Genomic DNA, 20,746 nt, shown 5'->3' with positions numbered 1-20,746 from the left:
TTTTTAACAGCCAAGAAATACACAGCAACAAGCAATAGCAAATGCTAGCCGCAGAAATCACAGTTTAACTCCCTCCAACAAATTGAGGAAACACTCAGCTCAATCAGAGAAAATAGCAAAAGCAATGAATTCAGACAATACCCATGATCTTCTAATCAGACCTCATTTTCTGACCCCATATTATGGAGGAAACTCAATACTCTATGCAGCAACTAAACACACAAGGTAAGGAGAAGGTTCAAAGAAATGAAACACAAACAGTAAAAGAAGATTAAGAAATGTGACTGCATGCAAAGTGCATGGAGGTCGCAATTACCGTTCATAACATTGTACTTGAGAATTAGAATTTGATACAGCTCGTCCTTGCTATCAGCAAGAGGGCGTCAGGTTGAAATACCTGGATTACCAATATTGCTTGATCATTGACAAAAACTGAGAGAGCATCGGCTCATTATTGCCTAAAGAGGATATCGCAAATGCAGCTGTGGAGTTCAGTGCTCTGGAAGTAACCTCTAGTGCTGTTTTAATTCTGTTGAGTCAACAGATGCTACAATAACACACATACACAAAGGCATAGACACTGACGACCCAATAAGGCATACAACGCTTGGCTTATTCGCTCGACACAGCAGAATGCACAGGTTCAGATATGTCACTTTGTTGCTGATGCGCGTAGTCTTCTTCTGACCTTTTTGGGAAATTCCTCTGCAAGGCAACATGGTGCCCGCACTTAAATTCTAATCACCTCCATAAGCCATGTAGAAAGATTGGACAATATTATTTTACCTATGGGCATGTCCAGGGATGGAACTTTGGCCAAACTTAACTTACCAGGAATTGCTACGATTCCTTCGTTTCTATAGAGTCCCAAAGGTGAGCCATTTGCCGACAACAAAGGCTCTCCTCTCTTGGGTATTCTTTCTGTCTTAGGTGTCACTCCAACCATCAAATGCCCATTCTGGACAGCAAACAAAAACAAGCAAGCCAATTATAGCCATGACAAGTTAAGCTGAGCATCACTTCCAAAGTCATTGTATGGGAAGGTGGACTCACGGACCATTGATGGAGTTGTTGCACCAGGATGTAACGGAGCTTTTGAATCTCTGAAAAAGTCCAAGAACTTAAAGGGCTCCTCGTCTCTAATCTGTGAAACAGAAAACAAACTGAAAGAACTCCTCGTCTCTAATCTGTAAATGTTAAAGAACTCCTCGCCTCTGATTTGTATAACAAAATACTCAAAAAGCCTGCCGTGTTGCAAACAATGTTGGACCATACGACAAGGAAGGGCCAACGGCTATGAGAGACCTCGAAATTTGCGGAAATTTGCCAGCCATGAAGAGAGAACTTTGTTTTTATTGACTACGACTTTGTAGAAGACAAAGGCTTAAAGCTCTTCTGAATATTGCCAGTAGAACAAACCTCGTTTTGTTTGTGTTTACCAATGCTACGCAAAAGCTGCTCCTTTGCTGTCATAACAAAAACATGTTTCTCCAGATCAACAACAGTTTCCCTCCAGTACCTGTATTGTAACCTTGTGCGAGCATTGTTTCAATTCACCTGAAGAACTGGAGAAGGGAAAGCCCATCGGTGGGAGCTCTCCGTGAAATTGAAATCTGCTGGCAGTCCTGGGGCAATCGACGCCAACATTTCTCTGTCTCAACTCAATAATCCCGTTATCCGCTTTGACAGCTTCCCTGTCTGGACAAAACTTCTCCACGAAATCAGTGAAACGCATTGCCTGAACTTCCTCCGAGAGCATAGACCTCGCCACCCGTAGCTGGGTCAAAAAGCCTTCGACCTCCGCGTCACGAACGGCCCGGATAGCAGCAATGCGCCTCTCAACTGAGCCATGATTACCCCGGGTCAGAGCCTACTCCACCAAAACAAGTTTGCAAAAAGAACAAAACCCAAGGAATAGAATCGAGAGAGAGAGACCAACCTTCGCGGTGATTAGCATCGATCAAATCGTGTAAGCGGTCCTGCTGCTGAGGGATGTTGGGGTTCTTGGGAGCGAGAGGCTTCCTGGGAGCAGTCTTGCGAGCTCTGCCCATGATGCTGAGATACCAGAGCAAAGAGAAGGAGATACCAGACCAAAGAGAAGGGGTGTACTTCTTCAAGCTTTTCTCTCTCTCTCTCTCTCACACACACACATTTCAAATTTGAAATTTGTCCCCAAAGGTAGCCTAGAATTTCACATTGAGGGGTAATTCTTTCTTCTTTGTTCTTTCTTCTTTGAGGCGTCACCTTTCTTCTTTCTTCTTTTCTTTGTGCTTCTTTTTTTAGAACACACTTTTGTATTGCATCGAGAGGAGAAACCACCAGCGGGTACGGACAGCAAGGAGACCCTCCACGCGGAAGGAGAGGAAGGCAAGAGAGCTACCACGTGCAAGGGGATGAGGGCAAGGAGAGCACCACCCTCCCTCCTGAATCCTCAACTATGCGAGCCACCATGGAGTTGCGTCATGCAAAGCAAAGCCTCAAAGTAAGAGCCACAGGTTGAGTCGTATGGCTGAGGTCAGGCGGTCCCTCCCCCTAAGCCCTCCAGCACATGAGTCAGTCCAACTTTGTACCTCTCTGTTAGCCACACCTCTGTGCCCCGTTTCAGCTCCAAACTGATCGCCTTTCTTCCAGGTCCATAGTGCTCATAGGTCTCTATCCCATATCGCCAACTCTCTAACACCATCGTTGTTCCGTTCTAGCTCTCCCAAGACTATGTCCATGGATGATTTTTTCAAGTTAGTTTCGTTACGAAGCTAAAATTTTATATTGGCGTCAAAAGTTTGTATGCCCTAATAAAAATAATTGTTTAAAACATTCGCCAAGATTTGAAACTTTTATGCCAAAAAAATTTAAAGTTTCGCCAGGATTTACATTTTTTCTCCAAAATTCAAAAGAAAAAATATAAAAAAGTACTACATTCTACCAATATTGTGAAACTAAAACAAATGAGGTTAAAAACTTTTGCCAAGATTCTATATTAATATATAAGCATAGCTTCGATAAAACATCCTTGACTGTGTTGCCTCCAAGTCCGTAGCCATGCGTATGTTTTGCATTAAAATATGTTTTGTCCTCGCCATTGAGCATGACCACCCTACTCGAGGCATCGCTCGCCCTAAATAGCGTAGATAGTCACACAGTTGCTCTATCATCACTAGCCCATCTCAAAAGGCTCACCTTCGTCATTCAGCATTTGGGCCATGTGCAAGCTCCTCCATAGCCTCATGCGGGGTGATGGTGTTAGGTTTTCTGAACTTCTCTCACAGTTTAGAGACACTGGAGGGAGGGCATCGGCAACACGATGCTAAGTTTTCTACTATGGGCAAGGTAGAAGTCTGGTTGCGAGTGCCATCAAGTCGAAGCCGACGTGGGGCAAGAATTTGTGGAGCTTCAATGTATGAGTTTTGAAATCATATGACGTGCTTGCACAATGTTGTTGGAGGTGTTAGATGGAGTAGAAGGTGTAGAGGGTGAGGCCACCAAAGGTGAAGGTGTAGGAGAGGTCCATGCATGGTGGTACCTTCGGGATGGCCGCAACCTAGCACAGGAGCTCCTGGCTCACCACCCGTGCTCAGAAGCGATGGTGAGCCACAACTTCTTTTGGAACGTTCTACTTTAGGCAACCCTAGTCCATATTACTTAAAGTCAAGATGAGCGCTCTCGTGAGAATGAACTTCTTGCAAATGGACAATTGGGCCAATACATACCATGTTGTCATCCTTCAATACATACAATGTTGTCATCCTTCAATACATACCATGTTGTCATCATTCAATACATACCATTTTGTGTAATGAAACAAGACAATGAGTTGAGTGCATTCTCTCCTTATCAAGTCTTCAAATGATATCATAGATGAGTAGTGCCAATTTTTAAAGTCTCTAGCTAAGCCTTTACGTAATATGTCATGTGAGTTATCTTAGCTATGCCAATGCAACAATCCAGGAACCTGGGTGTCCTTCAATCTTGAGGCAAAATGGTAGTGGTATATCTTTTGCTTACTTCTATGTGTATGCAATTTGAGTGCCTTCTCTCCCTTTCTAGGCTTCAAACTATATCGAAGTTGAGTTGTCCCAATTCTTAAAGATTTGCAACTTATGAAATTGCACAATTGGGTCAATACACACCTAAAAAGGTTTTTATGGTTTGTTTTGGGTGCAGTTGCAAATATGTCTTTGATCACTATTTCAAATGGTGAGGAGGCAAATTTTGACATTGTTGTGTCATCCTTTCCTAAACAACGAATCCTTCGTGCAATGAAGCGTGATGCAAGGGAAGATAATTTCACAGTTTATGTGGTGTCATCCTTTCGTGGATAACAAAGACTTTGTGAAACAAAACAAGCTTGAGGGGCATGTTGCTTTGGCATGTGCATCTTCTGGGATTGCAACATTTCTACCGACTAATGGATGCACATCACACTCATGATTCAAGATACCTTTGGATCTGCATGCCACTAGCACTTGCAATGTAGAGGTCAATAGTCACTTGTGGATGTTTTGAAGTTGGCTAAGTTGACAATATGGGATGAGGCACCAATGACACATCGGTTTGCATTTGAAGCATTGTATCCCCAACGTTGCAAGACATCATGTAAAATGTCAAGCTCTTTGTGGATCGGTGGTATTGTTAGGAGGAGATTTTAGGCAGGTATTGCTCAGGTATTGCTAGTGGTTCCAAAGGAAGTATGAGAGGAGATTGTTCAAGTATTGCTCAGGTATTACCAATGGTTACAAAGGCAGTATGAGAGGAGATTGTTAATGCTACATTATGCCACTCAAAAATCTGGAGATGTATTAAAGCATTAAAGTTAACAAAAAATATGTGAGTTCTCCAAAATGGTGATAGTTCAACAGAGCATGAGTTCATACATTGGGTTTTGGACATTGGAAATGGGATAAATAGATGCACAAAAGAAGGTCTTGTTTTAATTCCATAAAAAATACTCTTAGATACAAAATCCATGGAAGGCCTGATTGAATGGGTGAATGGAGAGTTGCAAATTATGCACCATATTTTCAAGACCACACTATTCTAGCACATCAGAACCTTGAGGTTGATCAAGAAATACTACTACACTAAGGCCAATGCCAAGGGATGAAAAAGAGAATTTAAGTGCAGATTTAGTGAGGATTTTAAATCCAATGAAGATTCTTTCTATTAGGCAATAAAGTATCTCAACAATCTTGATCTTCGAGATGGATACCCACCTTATCGATTGGTTCTGAAGATGAATGCTCCAATCATTTTGTTATGCAATCTGAATCCTCGACAAGGACTGTGCAATGGGACTCGATTGATATGCAAGGAATTCCACATGAAGGTGTTAGAAGATGAAATTATGACTGGTGCCAATGCCCGAGATAGAGCATTCATTCCAAGGACTACTTTTCTTCCCAATAGCTTAAAACTTCCATTTGATATGAGGAGGAGGCAATTTCCCATTTGACTAGCATTTGCCATGATAATAATCAAATTACAAGGCCAATTGATGTCTATTCTTGGCTTATATCCGACGACAGCGGTGTTTAGTCATGGGCAATTGTATGTGGCTTCCTCACATGTATGATCATCAAATTTTGTTAAGGTATTCCTTCAAGATGGGGTGTGTAAGGCCAATGTCAATCCCATGCCGATGATGCAGAAATTATTTCTACCATCAATGTTGTATTCCATGAAGTTTGCAATTGGCAATAACAACAAGCTAGAGTATACTATTCTTCCTTCAACCCCTCTTGAGACTTTCTTTGGTGACAAAATTCCATTCTTATTGTCCTTTTATCATATTATAAAGTGCATAGTATATTCTGTAAATATTATGGTTTGGTGATTCCATTGGTTTTCTCCTTTTGTATATACTTTGGCACTGGTGTATCTTTATTGCAATATGGTAGGATGGTTGAATCATTTGCATTAACCACTTACTCAGTGGCTAATATCAGAGGCACATAATTGTTAAATAACTAAATGCTAACTTGATTTATTTAATAATATATTTGTTGACATTAGAAATATATAGCTCCCATGTATTGGTCAACTCTAGTGACACCATAGCTATTGGTCGACCTCCAAGTTTTCCAAAGACGTCAATGTAGAGGAAGAAGAGGTTAAGCAACAATATTTTAGGAGCATTGGAGACCTTAGAGGCATTCCCACGGTACATATTTCCTTGGGTCGTTGGTTTATCAATGTTAAGTTTCCATGAGGGAGGGTTGTGATACCTTGAAAAAGGGAATGGAACATACCTGCAGCCAATCAATCCATGTCATCATAGAGTAGGTGCTTCACTAGCGTCTTGCCATTGGCGCTTTGAGTAATAGAAATAGAGTTGCCACCTCTAAAGATCTTGGAAGGTCTCACCCAGCAGTGTCACCCATGTCCAAAGTGACTGAACTCTCTAAAGAAGGTTGCCATTCAATTCTCCTTGGGTGTTAGGTTTGTGCAGGCTACAAATTCATGCCCCTCGCAAAGCATCCCCTTGTTGATTGAAATCTCTGCCTCCTCTTCTTGAAGATCCAAAACCCATATTATTGCTGAAATCCTATCCCCTAATTATCTTCTCTCCATATGAGCTACACCCCCATGGATAAAATGGGGAAGTAGAGATATAGAAGGGCTCTTTGCAAAGTTGTTAGCTACTGTGAGCATCAATTCCTTGATATGCATGAGCCTATTAAATGCTTTGCCAAATAAAATCATATTTGTTGTCTTCATAAACAACAAAAATGAGTTAAATAAAGATTTGATTGGTTTTCTCGGGAAGAAGGAAGTTAGATTATTCACTGTGTACTACCACACAACATGGTCAAACTATAGTGGTTGGGCCTTACATTCCAATTTTTCTTCATTGCATCACATTTGACATATGGCCTCCCAACGCTGAAGATGTCATTAATGTATTTTGGGGTTCTTTTTTTTGCCTTAGCTATCTTGCTTTTGCATCTTTTGCCTGAGGCAAATGAGGACATGGGGGGAAAGCTGAAAATGCATGGCTATATATAATGGGGACATCAAATTCCTATACAAGCCTTTTTGCCTTATTCTTTATTATTTTTGAAGCCTGCACAATGTCCATTAACAAAAGTCATGTATCCACATGAAAAGGTGCTAGGAGATTCATGTCATGTAAGTGCCACACTTTGTTGTCATGTGCCATTAACTTTGCTTCCAATACCCTAGGTGCCGGCAGTCAACCTAGCATCTTTGGAACCATGCTCATACCGCCGCATCATAAGGACCTTGGTTTGACCATCTTCTATAATGCAAATGCATTCTCCCGCACTAGCTTAAGTAGTCTTATTACTGGGTATCCTTTACCTTTGTGACATATCGGACCCATGCTTGTATGTCGAGCACCCACCCTATTGTAAGGATCTTGCTTTTGACCATCTTTTATAATTTAGATGTAGTTTCCTAGGCTAACTTATGTCAGCTAAGCTGTTCTATGGATTCAAGATGTTGGACTCTCCATCATGTTCATGGTTTCAAAGATTGGTTTTCTTGCTGGATCATATCTCTGTCTTCCCAACAATATAATAAATCAAGCTTTACGTACCATGCTATGAACTTTAAATCCAAAGAGATAAGACATGTGTGGCCTCCAATAATATCTATAAATCAGCCCCTCCCACTGTAGTTGTTGATAGTATAACAATTTCTAAACAGGATATGGTCAAGGAAACTCTGGGGGAGTCACCACCCCTAGTTCGTACATAATTTTCTATCCTACTGTTTGAGTGAAACCTTTTGCCTATGCAATCTAAACAATAGAATTAGTTTCCTATGTGTGCCTTGAGTTCATACTAAGTATCCTAATCGCTCCTAGGCAGTTCTTAATTAATTAACTAACCTCATCTTTTGCTCCTCACATTAACCTACGGTAAAAAACCATAATTAATGTCGATTAAACCTTTAATCACTGACATTAATCAAATAACATACCCTCTCTGCGTCTCCCTACTCCTTTCCCTCCTCTGCCTCTCCTTGCCCCTCCCCGCTGCTCTCCCTCTTGATTTTCCTACTTCTTAAACCGCCTCCTCTCCTTGCACTTAGCCACTCCTTCCCCTTCTCTCTCCCTGCACTCTATCCCCCCTCTCCTCCTTTAATAGTATCCAGGGCAGGAGAAGGTTTAGGATGCGGAAGCTTCTGGAACAAGCCACAATGAGCATCATTGTGAATCTTCTCATCGATTGCTACACTTGCATTAATCGATCAAATATCTTTATGTAATTTCTATGCTTGCATTTATCGGATAAAATTTCCTTAGATCGATCAGACAATGCAAACCCTTCACCCCCCCCCCCAACTGCGACACAAATTAATTAATGTGGCTTTCTATCGACTGGGGGCCCTTATACGCCTTGGGATTATCAGCATAATTTTGAATTTTATGAGCAGCCCCCAATGGTACTCCATTCATTGTCTACCAATTGTATCCTCCCCTCAAATGCAAATGAGGCTTACAAACATGACCAACATTATCATCAAGCTCTACAGTGTGTCTTCAAAGCAACACAATGCACATAAGGTTTTGTAAGGTTTTTGGGATTATCAGCATAATTTTGAATTTTATGAGCTAAGCAGCCCCCAATGGTACTCCATTCATTGTCTACCAATTGTATCCTCCCCTCAAATGCAAATGAGGCTTACAAACATGACCAACATTATCATCAAGCTCTACAGTGTGTCTTCATTCTGGTGATGGCAATGCCAAGCTTGCCCTAATAAGCTCTTTACTAGAGGTTGTGGCTATGGTGATCACAAGATTTTTCCGACACTACTAACAATGATGATGATGATGTTTTTTTATGTGTGTAACTGACTTGTTTAGCTTTACAAGCATCTTCAACAAGCTCCCTCCTCAAATACTAGCCATTTATCATTGCAATGAGACAAATTTAAAGTAGAGGTGACTTCCTTAATGTAGAGAGTGGATAAATATAAGGGATAGAGAATGACTTCATTCATACAGATGTTGGATGGCCTCCCCAAAGATTTTACATATTAGGCAAGTGATCAAGATCGGTGCCTTAGGCCTGATGCATCCTTCCTTCTACTATATAGCTTACTCCTCAGTTCCTTTTCCATTTTTGAGAGGAAGACTATCACTATGTTGGGGATGCACTTGTCCTACAAAGTCTTCACATAACAAAGCATGAGAGGAACAAATCAATATAGGATTATCACGACACTTCTCAACTCCAACTACAAGGAGCTTCTGACCTATTTCTATATAGAAAATTACTAGGAAACTAAGAAATTTGAGCATATTTCCTAGATCCAAATAAGGATTTTCTCCTCTTCATCTAGGAAATTATTTTTTCCTATATGAAATCTAGGAAATTCAAGTGCATGCAATGTTTCCTATATAGGAAATAAGCTATTTTCTATATAAAAAATTATATTTCCTATATAGGCAACACAATGCTATCTAGGAAATGTGATTTTCTATATGGAAAATCTAGTGGATTTTATGTTTCCTATATAGGAAATGAGATCCTTTCTAGGAAATATGACCTTTTTTATTATAATATTGCAGAATCAAGTGGATTCTGTGTTTCCTATATTGGAAATTAGAAAAAGTGTATATTTTTTATACTAGTATATAATTAGTTGTCTATCTAAGGAAGAATATTGTATTTTCCAAGTAGGAATTTTTTTGTATATTAAAAAGGAGAATATACATTAGAATTGTAATTTTTATAAGATATATTACGTAGGCTAATTATATTTTTCTAATTTTAAAACATGTATATTTCTTCATTATATCCAAATATATATCTAAAATTTTTCAAAAGAATTTGAAATGAATTTTTATCCATTTCTAAGAACAACGATTAATAATGCCAATGTGAATTACATTGTCAAATGTGTAAACATAATAATATGATATGCAATGTCAGATTGATGTTTTAAAAAAGTGTCAATGAAACGTAAATGTGCAATGTGATAGTTAATATAAAGGTACAACTCAAGGAAAAATATTTCCAATAGATGGTAAATAATTCCTTGAGCAATGATCGTGCTCATGGAACTTAAAATTTTCCTTTTTAAAGAAAAACACTTTGATTATACGATTAAAGGAATTATTTGCTACTCGTTAATTAGCACCATAGGCCACAATCATTCTTTAGAATTCACTATTCGACTTTTTAATCTTTTGGTTTTACATTTTACAATCATGGGAATGAACTATATTATACAATTTCAATAAATAGATAAAAGGGAAACTAATGTTGTATATTGATTTAATGAAAGGTCTTTGGTAGCAAAATAGCGAGGTGGGGCCACACATAAAGAGGTTGCTTGATTTATTGGAGCATCCAATTGCACCATATAACTCTCCATTTGGTAGTAATATTAACACACATATATGTATATACTTGTTGGAAATGCCTTTTCAATCAAACTAACAGCTTCAATGGCAAGAATTCTCAATTCTAAAATGAATGATTTCTGGACCACCTTTGATGATATCCTCCTATGTGCATCCATTGGTAACCAATGGAACTAACTTTTGGGACATTAAAAATGAATTGAAAATTAGGTATGCATTCTAAACAATGAAATATGCTATCTTACCCATCCAAATGATACCCAATGGGCTTGATACTTTGCATGGGCCTTAAAATATGTGAGTTTACATCCCGTGCAAAGTAATGTGCCCATTGGGTATCTTACCAATCCAAATGATACTTTGTACAAGTCTTAAAATAGGCGACTTTAACGCGTTTACAAAGTATTGTCTACATTAGGTATCATTTGGATGGATAGAAGCACCCCAATGTATGTTTTAGTACACCCATGCATGATTTAGCATACCCATGCAGGTTTTAGTACAACCATGGCATGATGCGGTCAAAAATAAGGAAATACGTTATCATACCCATCAAAATTGCACCATATTGACATTTCTTTGCATGGGTAATAGGATAGTCTATTTTAAGGCCCATGAAAAGTATCATGCCCATCGGGTACCATTTGCATAGGTAGAAGCAACCCAATGCATGTTTTAGTATGCCCATGCATGATGGATAGTCAAATCAAGGATATATGGTATTGTACCAATCCAAATGCTATGATGGGAATGATACTTTGTCTAGGCCTTAGACTAGGTGATTATAAGTACGGAAAGTATCATACCCATCAAGTACCATGTTCACACCCTGATGCATGTTTTAGTATGCCCATGCATGATGCATGGTCAAAACAAGGAAATATGGTATCCTACCCATCCAAATGATACCGGATCGGCATGATACTTTTCAAGAGACTTAAAATAGGTGGTTTCGATTTCCATACAAATTAGCATGCCCATCGGGTATCATTTGGATGGGTAGAAGCACCCTGATGCATGTCTTAGTATGCTCATGCATGATGCATGGTAAAAAACAAGAAAATATGGTATCATACCCATCCCAAAGGATACCCAATGGACATGATAATTTTCATAGGAATTAAACTAGGTATGATGAATATTCATGAAAAGTATTATGCCCATCAACTACCATTTTCCTTGGTAGAAGCACCCTGATGCACATTTTAGTATGCCCATGCATGATGCAGGGACAAAAACAAGAAAATATGGTTTTGTACCATCCAAATGATACCCGATGAGGAGGATACTTGTATGGGTAACAAAATACACTATAGTAAGGAATCATCCCTCGGGTATTATTTGTATAGGTAGAAGCACCCCGATACATGTTTTAGTACACCCATTCATGATGCATGGTAAAAACAAGGAAATATGGTATTGTACCCATCCAAAATGATACCTGATGGACATGATAATTTGCATAGGAATTAGAATAGGTTATTTTAAGTCCCATTTAAAGTATCGTGCCCATCATGTACCATTAAAATGGGTAGAGGCACCTTGATACACATTTTAGTACACCCATGCATGATGCATGGTAAAAAATAAGTGAATATGGTATCATACCCATCCAAATGATACTTGATGGACATGATAGCTTGTAAAAGAGTTTAAATACATAATTATAAGCCCCATGAAAATTATAACGCCCATTATGTATTATTTTGATATGTAGAAGCAACACGATGTTTGTTCAAGTACTGCATGATGAATGATAAAAAACAAGGAAATATAGATTCGTACCCATCCAAATGATACCCAATGGGAATTATAATTTTCATGGGAATAAAAATATGTGATTTAAAGATCCACACAAATTATTGTGTCCTCAAGTATTATTTGGATGGGTAGAAGCACCTCGATGCATGTTTTAGTATGCCCATGCATGATGCATGGTAAAAAGCAAGGAAATATAGTATCGTACCCATCCAAATGATAACCGGTGGGAATGTTAATTTTCATAGGGCTTAAACTAGGTTATTTTAAGGTCTTTAAAAGTATCATTCATATCGGGTATAATTTGTATGGGTACAAGCACTCCGATGCATGTATAGTACGCCCTTGCTTGATGCATGGTCAAAACAATGAAATATGGCATCGTACCCATCCAAATGATAGACAATGGGTGTGATACTTTGCATGGGCCTTAAAATGTTTGATTTTAGTTCCCTTGCAACGTATCATATCCATTGGGTAGCACCCTGATGCATGTTTTAGTACATCCATGCATGATGCATGGTCCAAAACAAGGAAATATGGTATCATAACCTTACAAATGACACCTTAGAATCTTGAAATAGGTGATTATACAGACCATGAAAAGTATCATGACCGTTTGGTACCATTTGTATGGGTAGAAGCAACCCGATGCATGTATTAGTATGCTCATGCGTGATGCATGATCAAATCAAGGAAATATGGTATTGTACCCATCCAAATGGTATTTGATGGGCATGATACTTTGCACATGACTTAGAATAGGTGGGTCTAAGTACCATGCAAAGTAGCATACCCATAGTTACCATTTTCTTGGATTGAAGCACCTCGATACATGTTTTAATATGCCATGGTCAAAACGAGGAAATTGACAAAATATGAAGAGGGGAGAGGAGAAGAGTGGAGAGGAGGAGAGAGGGTATAGCCAGAGAGCACACCACAAATGAATAATTGTACACTATATTTAGTTGAAAAAATAGAATATATACAAACCCTTTTAGGGTTAGGGTTAGGGGATCTAACCCTTTCCTTTATAGCACTCTATAAGATTAGTGCTATGCACATATGATCACATGATGTTGAGCATGGTATCTCAACACCTTCCCTCGAGATCAACATCATGAAGTAGGCCTTCCCTCAAGATGATGATTCTGGGGAATCGAAGAAGATTGAGCATTACATTCCATCACACCCCTTTAATGGGAATATCCTTCCTCTGCATCAAACCAAGAGCTTGTTGGTGTTTCTCGAAAAGGTTTGGTAAAGATATCTGCAACATTCTCTTTACTATCACAATGCTACAGCGTGATGTCACCAAGTAACACTCTTTCTCTAATGAAGTCCTCTCTAACATCAGTGTGCTTTGTCCTGGAGTGATATATTGGATTCTTGGCCAATGCTTGAGCCGATTGATTATCACTATATCTTGTTGTTGGCTTTGATTCATCAAAGTAATCTATTTTTTACAATAGTCTTTTGAGCCATATAGCCTCACGTGCCTGTAGTGAGTGCTCTATATGCTACTTCAGTCAAAGACAATGAAACAGTTGGCTGTTTGTTTGACAACCATGATATAGCACCTTGACCAAGGAAAAATGCATATCCCTGTGTCGATCTCCTGGTCTCATGATCTCTGGCATAATCACTATCACAGTATCCATGGAACCTTGGTGGATGACTTCCTTTGTATTCTATCCCAAAGTGTCTTGTACCTCTAACGTATCTCAAGACTCTTTTTGGCAATACTCTAGACTAGATTCTCGTATCCCTCTTCTAGTCCATTTAGGATGACTTGAACCATTTCTGCTGGATTCATGGTCTCTCCTGTTGCTGTGAGTTGATTGTTGTAATCTTTGATTCTGAGTACGTAAGCATGATCGGTTTCGCTGTTGTTGCAAAAACTCTGGTTGATTTGGTTTCTCAGTGTGAGAATCCTAGAAGTGTTCTTGGACTCGTAGAGAGCTGTGAACATATCCCATGCTTCTTTTGATGTCTTGACGGTGTTGAGCTATCCTAGCATGACATCTTGCACATTCTGCGTGATTAGATGATATGCATACTTGTCTTTCTTATCCTATTCTCCCTGTGCTCGGGCAATGACAAGATCTACTACAAGTGCGGAAACTATTGGTGTAGCTGAAGATCCTGCTGTAGATCTCATTGCTGGTATTGTGACAACGGGTGGAGTAGAGCTACTGCTGGCTGGATCGTCCAATGCTCTAGGTGTAGATTCATCAACATACTCCCATTTGTCCTGACGTACAAGAATGGTCTCCATTTGGTATTTCCATGTGCCATAATTGGAGTTGTCTAACTTAGCAGATGCCTCCAGATTGAGGTTGCTAGTCGTAGACATGGTGCAAGAAATGTACTCAAAGTGTCTTTAAAATCACTGTCTGAATCAACTACAAAACACTGACTGTGGTAAGTGAAATATGAACTATTAGTGAAGGTAGAACTGCAATATATAATCCGATCTGTTACAAGGCTTGTGGCAAATGATGTCGGGAATAGCCAAGAGGCCTTACAAGGCTGGAATAGAGTGCACAATGCCGTGAAATAGCCAAATAGGCTTTATAATGATAGCATGTGTGTGTGAAATCAAATCATGTGCTATCTGCCCACTGATCAATCGGTCAATGCCTCTGAACACTCTGAAGTCTGCTCACTGAACTGATGAACGTTAGATTTCAATTTATGTGATGATGTGAGCGTAGGGACTAACTCTGAGTAGGAACTAGTTGGGAATTTTGGACATGGCTTAGATTGGCAACTTGGAGAAATTCAAATCGTCTCCTCCATGACAATCTAGTCTACTCTGATCTAGATCTAGACCAACCATCGATCAAAGAAAAGAACAGCAAATAATTTCTTTTTCTTTGGTTCTTTTTCTGGGTCGGATGCCTTGATGTAGAGGCTGATGTGTGTGTATTAAGTGGATTTGTCAGTGAGGCTCAAAAGTGAGTGATATTTGCACCAAAATGTTTATGTGATGTGATGATCACGTAGACCACAAAAAATCGAGCGATTTTTCTTTTTGGAGCGCCCTCAAATTCTTCCTAGATCAAGAGGTACGGCTTGATCTAGGTGGAGGGGCAAAAGGAGTGAAAAAATGATGATGTGGCCACTGTGTGCACATGCAGCCAAGGGGTGTTACACTGAGGCACTGTGTGATGAGGTGGCATAGGTGGTCACATATAGTGTGCTTGGTAGGGGTCCAGAGTGTGCCTGCAGGGGGCTGTGCTGATTGGATAGCTGAGGTGGTAGTTGACTGATCTAACCCAAGGCCAGATTGATGGGTCAAGTTGACTAACCTAGGGTCAAGTTAACCTAACCTAGGTTACATGTCAACCCCGATGACATGGCCCTGTTGACTTGGCAATGATGCCCTGGCATGGTGCCATGTGTCAGTGCTGATGTGGCAACTAGCTCAGTCTTCTGATGTGGCACGTGAGGTGCTAGGTAATGTGGCAGAAGGGTGATGTGGCAGGTGAGGCTGACATGGCAGGCGACTGCCACGTGGATGATGATGTGGAGAGATAAGGGTGATGTGGTAGGATGACTGCCATGAGTCATAGTGTTGACCACACCCATGGCGATAAGGTTGGGTGACAGGGCGATGGAATTACTGAGGTGAGGTGGCAGCTGTAAGCTACGTCGGTTCTTCGCGCTCCTTCGCTAGCGTGTTGTTTGAGCATTTGGAGTCACTGTTGTAGGCTTCGTTGATGGACTTCGTTGGAGATTCTGGAGGTGCGCCATTTCTGCCCGTCTCATGCGCTGATAGACCAGGCGTTGATGTTGGAGCGGTATTCGTTGGAGGTCTGTAGTGGAGTAACACCCGAAGAAGAGGCTTTTGGCAAGCTTCTTGTTGTAGAGCAGTGCATGGGAGGATTTGAGCTACTAGAGCTCATCGTAGGAGTCATGGTGATGTCGCAGCTGCTGTAGGGGTCACCAGTGTTGCTTGTCTAAGTTGGAGGTCCATCGGTGGTGGCTGTGAGAGGTCGTCGCAGGCTTTGGAGCAGTCGGGAGCCGTCTAGATGGCTATGGAGATGCTCACTGGCTGTTTGCTGCTCCTGCTAGTAGCTGTTAATGGAGCGGGAGCTGATGGAGCTGTGCTGAAGGTTGTAGGAGCTCTAGAGTCGGTGATGTTATTGCTGGCGAATCTTCTGTGCTGAATGTCGATGGAGTGGTTACAGCCACCTGTGAGTCTGCGTGCACTAGTCGAAGCTTGTCGTGAGAAGCTTTGTGGAGTTGAAGCTTTGTGTTGATGGCCCATGGAGACTCTGGACGCTGTTTGCCTGGGTCGTTGGAGCCTTGAATGCGTTTGATGCGGAGAGAATAGGAGTTGCCTTTGAACTCTCTCAAAGGAAAGAAGATGGATTTCAATATCTCTCTCTCTCTCTCTCTCTCTCAACAATGAATCTCTCAAAGAACTCTCTCATGGAACTCTCTCAATCTCTCAATGATAGAACATAAATCTCTCTCAATCAAATGGGCGGAAATTCCTCTCAAATGGACGGAAATTTTCTATCAAATAATGGATGAAGATCTTTCACTGGATGTGGAATCTATGGAGAACACTCAAGAGAACTCTTAATCTCTCAATCTCTCAATCTCACAATCTCTCAAATGGATCGCAATGCCTTAGCGGAAGGCAAGGGAGCTCTGATACCATGACAAAATATGAAGAGGGGAGAGGAGAAGAGTGGAGATGAGGAGAGAGGGCACGACTAGAGAGCACACCACAAATGACTAACTGGACACTAGATTTAGTTAAAAATGTAGAATATATACAAACCCATTAAGGGTTAGGGTTAGGGCATCTAACCCTTTCCTTTATAGCACTCTATATGTGTTAGTGCTATGCACATATAATCACATGATGTTGAGCATGGTCTCTCAACAAAAATATGGTATCCTACCCATCCAAATGATACCATATGGGCATGATACTTTGCACAGGCCTTAAAATAGGTGGTTTTAAGGTCTAAAAAGCTATCATGCCCATCAGGTATCATTTGTATGGGTAGAAGCACCCCGATACATGTTTACATATGTCCATGCATGATGAACTGGACCCAAGGTGGGTGATAGGGCCACATGTCGAGTGTTGGGCATGGCCAAAAACAAGAAAATATGGTATCATACCCATCCGAAATGATACCAAATGACATGATGCCCATCCCAAATGATACCCAATGGACATGATACTTTCAACCGGTATCAACCTAGATATGTTTAATGCTCCTGCAAAGTATAATTTCCATCAAATACTATTTGCCTTAATAGAAGCACCCCAATTCATATTTTAGTACGTCCATGCATGAGGCATGGACAAAAACAAGAAAATATGGTATCGTACCTATCCAAATGATACTTGATGGGCATGATACTTTGCATGGGACTTGAAATAGGTGAGTTTAACGCCCATGAAAAATATCTCATCGATCTAGTATTTTTTGGATGGGTAGAAGCACCGATGCATGTTTTAGTATGCCCATGCATGGTAAAAAACAAGGAAATATGGTATCGTACCCATACAAATGATACCTAATGGGCATGATACTTTGCATATGCATTGGAATAGGATATTTTAAGGCCCACACAAAGTATCATGCCGACCAAGTACCATTTACATGGGTAGAGGACCTCGATGCACATTTTAGTATACCCATGCATGATGCAAGATAAGGGAATATGGTATTGTGTCCATCCAAATGATAACCAAAGGGCATGATAATTTACACAAGACTTTAATAGATAAGTTTAAGATCCCTAAAAATTATCACTTCCATCCTGTATCATTTTGATATGTAGAAGCAACATGATGTTTGTTTTAGTACACCCATCCATGATGCATGGCCAAAACCAAAGAAATATAGTATCATACCCATCCAAATGATACCAGATGTGCATGATACTTTTCATGAGACTTTAAATGGGTTATCTGAAGGCTCATGGAAAGTATCATGTCCATCGGGTGTTGTTTAGATGGGTAGAAGCACCCCGATGCATGTTTCACTATAACGACAATGCATGATGCATGGTCAAACACAAGAGAATATGGTATTGTATTCATACAAATGGTACCTGATGGACATGATACTTTGCTTGAATTAGATACTTTTAAGGCCTTTACAAATTATCATGTCCATTGAGTATCATTTGGATGGGTGGAAGAACCTTGATGCATTTTTAGTAAGCCCATGCATGCTAGGAAGTAAAAAATAAGGCCTTATGGTATCTTACCAATTGAAATGGTACCCGATGGGCATGATACTTTTCACATGCCTTAGAATATGTGAGTTTAATGCCTTTGCAAAGTATCACACCCATATAGTACAATTTGGATGGGCAAAATCACCCCAATTCCAATTTTAGTATGTTGATGAATGGTGCATGGTAAAAAACAAGAAAGTACATCAAAACGATACCCTATGGGCATTATATTTTTCATGGGGCTTAAAATATATGAGTTTAATGCTTGTGAAAAGTATCATGCCAAATCATGTACCATTTTCATGGGTAGAAGCACATCAATGCACATTTTAGTACACCCATGCATGATGCATGGTTAAATTCAAAGAAATAGGGTATCCTACCCATTGCAAATGATACCATATGGGCATGATAATTTGCATGAGTCTTAAACTATGTGATTTTAAGTCCCATGAGAAGTATCATGCCCATCGGGTATCATATGGATGAGTAGATGCACCTTGATGCATGTTTTAGTATATGAACATGCAATATTTAAGTACATCACATAGATGAATATGCTCGAAGCATGCTAATGCATATTTTTAGTAGAAGATCCTTGATGCATGTTTTATTATGACGATGAAATATTTAAGTACATCACATAGATGAATATATTTGAAGCATGCTAATGCATATTTTAGCACTAGTGAATGATGCATTGTAAGAATCGCGGAGAAATTCATGACCATGTGAACGATATTTGATATACATAAAATTTTTCAAGAATATGTAGTTCACCTTAGTAAGGACTATGGAAAGTATCATATCCATCAGACACTCGCACATGTGTTAGATGCACATCAATGTATATTTCTAGCACTCATTCATGATGCATGGTAAGAAATGTGAAAGTATGCATGCCAAACCATGGTAATAATATCCGATAAACACACAAGTCTCTTGGCACAAGGAAATTACTCTCATTAAAGCTTGTGCAAATTATCATACCTATTAGAAAAACGTACATATGCTAGAAGCACACCGATGTATATCTTTACCACTCTTGGTGGTTGCACTCACACGTACCACAACTTGACGCATGCTTCTTTAGGCAGCTAATATAACCATAGTTTATGGAACCAATAGGTCCCCACGATGAACTAATCTGAGGCTCCAAACGTGCCCCGCAACCCAAGAGTGGGCTGCCTTGAGAAATGCTCTGTCTACCCTCAGTGCAGTCAGTCAAGGGATGCCTTCCCGCACTTGCATGTAGCCTAGTTGGCGGTGTGCCAACTCTATCTGAAGCCGTCCAGCCATTAGGCCACACATGGCCTCCATCTAGTGTCCAAACCAGGACCTACTGGATAATTGAGCTACTCAAATGCCTTCTCCTCATATGGGGGGCTTACAAGTAGAGTTAGCTAGTTCCCGCGTAGTTACACGAGAGTGGAGCATTGATATCTAATACCCCCCCTCAATGTCCACCCGTAAGTGAACTTACTTTTTCGGCCCAATGCCAAGTCGATGAAGATGCCTCTCTAGCAAGTCTCTTCCAAGAGCCTTCGTGAAGATATTCGTAGCATTCTCTGTAGTCGGACAGTACACCAAGTTGACCTCTCCATCCATGATGAGCTCGCGTACAAAGTGATATTGAATCTCAATGTGTTTTGTGCGAGCGTGGAACATCAGGTTCTTTGCAATCACCATGCAACTTTGATTGTCACATGATAACTGCGTAGGCTTGTTCTGCACTGCACCCATGTCCCCCAAAATCCTCCTCAACCACACTGCTTCGGAAGAAGCAAAGCATGTAGATTTGTACTTGGCCTCGGTAGAAGAAAGAGCAACTATGGGTTGCTTCTTGGTGACCCATGACACAACTCCAGATCCAAGTGAGAAACAGTACCCTGTCACTAATCTCCTACTGTCCACGTCTCGTGCCCAATCCGAGTCACAGAATCTGATCAAGATGTTGCCCTTGGTATAGGTGATGCCATAATCAAGTGTGACTTTGATGTATTTCAGCACCCGCATCCCTACCCTCCAATGGTTCTCCCGGAGCTTATTGAAAAACCTGCTAAGTACACCAGTCGCAAAACTGATGTCTGACCATGTGTTGCACAAGTAGATCAAGCTGCCCACCAGTCTTCTGTATTGCGCTTCGTCCACTAGTGGTGATGAATCCTCGCTTGAGAGCTTCACGTCAACCTCCATAGGGGTACCAAATGTCTTGCACTCAGCCATGCCAAATGCCTTCAGTATCTCTCCAGCATACTTCAGCTGTGAAATGAAGATCTATTTTGGCTCCTGCCAAACTTCAATCCCCAAATAGAAATGCATTAGTCCGAGGTCTGTCATTTCAAACTCTCTTCCTTGCAAATGCTTCGTCTGTGAAATCTTCTCTTCATGGTTTCCTGTTATGACAAGGTCGTCCACATAAAGGACCACGAT

At 40.3% G+C, this 20,746-nt stretch overlaps 1 protein-coding gene across 1 annotated transcript; it reads right to left on the bottom strand.

Moving 5' to 3' along the window:
* Positions 1-314: 314 nt before the first annotated feature.
* Positions 315-2,112, bottom strand: LOC147894414 (uncharacterized). Its single transcript, XM_087385410.1, has 6 exons — positions 1,940-2,112; positions 1,558-1,842; positions 1,420-1,466; positions 1,058-1,144; positions 832-958; positions 315-705 (listed from the first exon to the last, which is right to left on the bottom strand). Exons 1-6 carry the CDS (start codon positions 2,049-2,051, stop codon positions 653-655), a joined length of 711 nt encoding a protein of 236 aa, XP_087241536.1. The 5' UTR covers positions 2,052-2,112; the 3' UTR covers positions 315-652.
* Between the last annotated feature and the right edge of the window lie 18,634 nt (positions 2,113-20,746).

Source organism: Dipteris shenzhenensis, chromosome 14 (assembly GCF_047967505.1).
Source record: "Dipteris shenzhenensis isolate YYH24624 ecotype China chromosome 14, Dip_SZ_1.0, whole genome shotgun sequence".
Classification (NCBI taxonomy): domain Eukaryota; kingdom Viridiplantae; phylum Streptophyta; class Polypodiopsida; order Gleicheniales; family Dipteridaceae; genus Dipteris; species Dipteris shenzhenensis.
The sequence above is the reverse complement of the archived record's forward strand: the minus strand, read 5'-3'. Positions and strand labels throughout refer to the sequence as shown.

What these genes read in the sequence shown, in the direction of transcription:
- LOC147894414 (XM_087385410.1), bottom strand. Translation starts at nt 2,051, where the DNA reads ATGGGCAGAGCTCGCAAGACTGCTCCCAGGAAGCCTCTCGCTCCCAAG. An exon ending in CGATGCTAATCACCGCGAAG is followed by an intron (nt 1,843 to 1,939) that starts GTTGGTCTCTCT and finishes ATCATGGCTCAG; the next exon opens with TTGAGAGGCGCATTGCTGCT. An exon ending in GTAAACACAAACAAAACGAG is followed by an intron (nt 1,145 to 1,419) that starts GTTTGTTCTACT and finishes TCTGTTTCACAG; the next exon opens with ATTAGAGACGAGGAGCCCTT.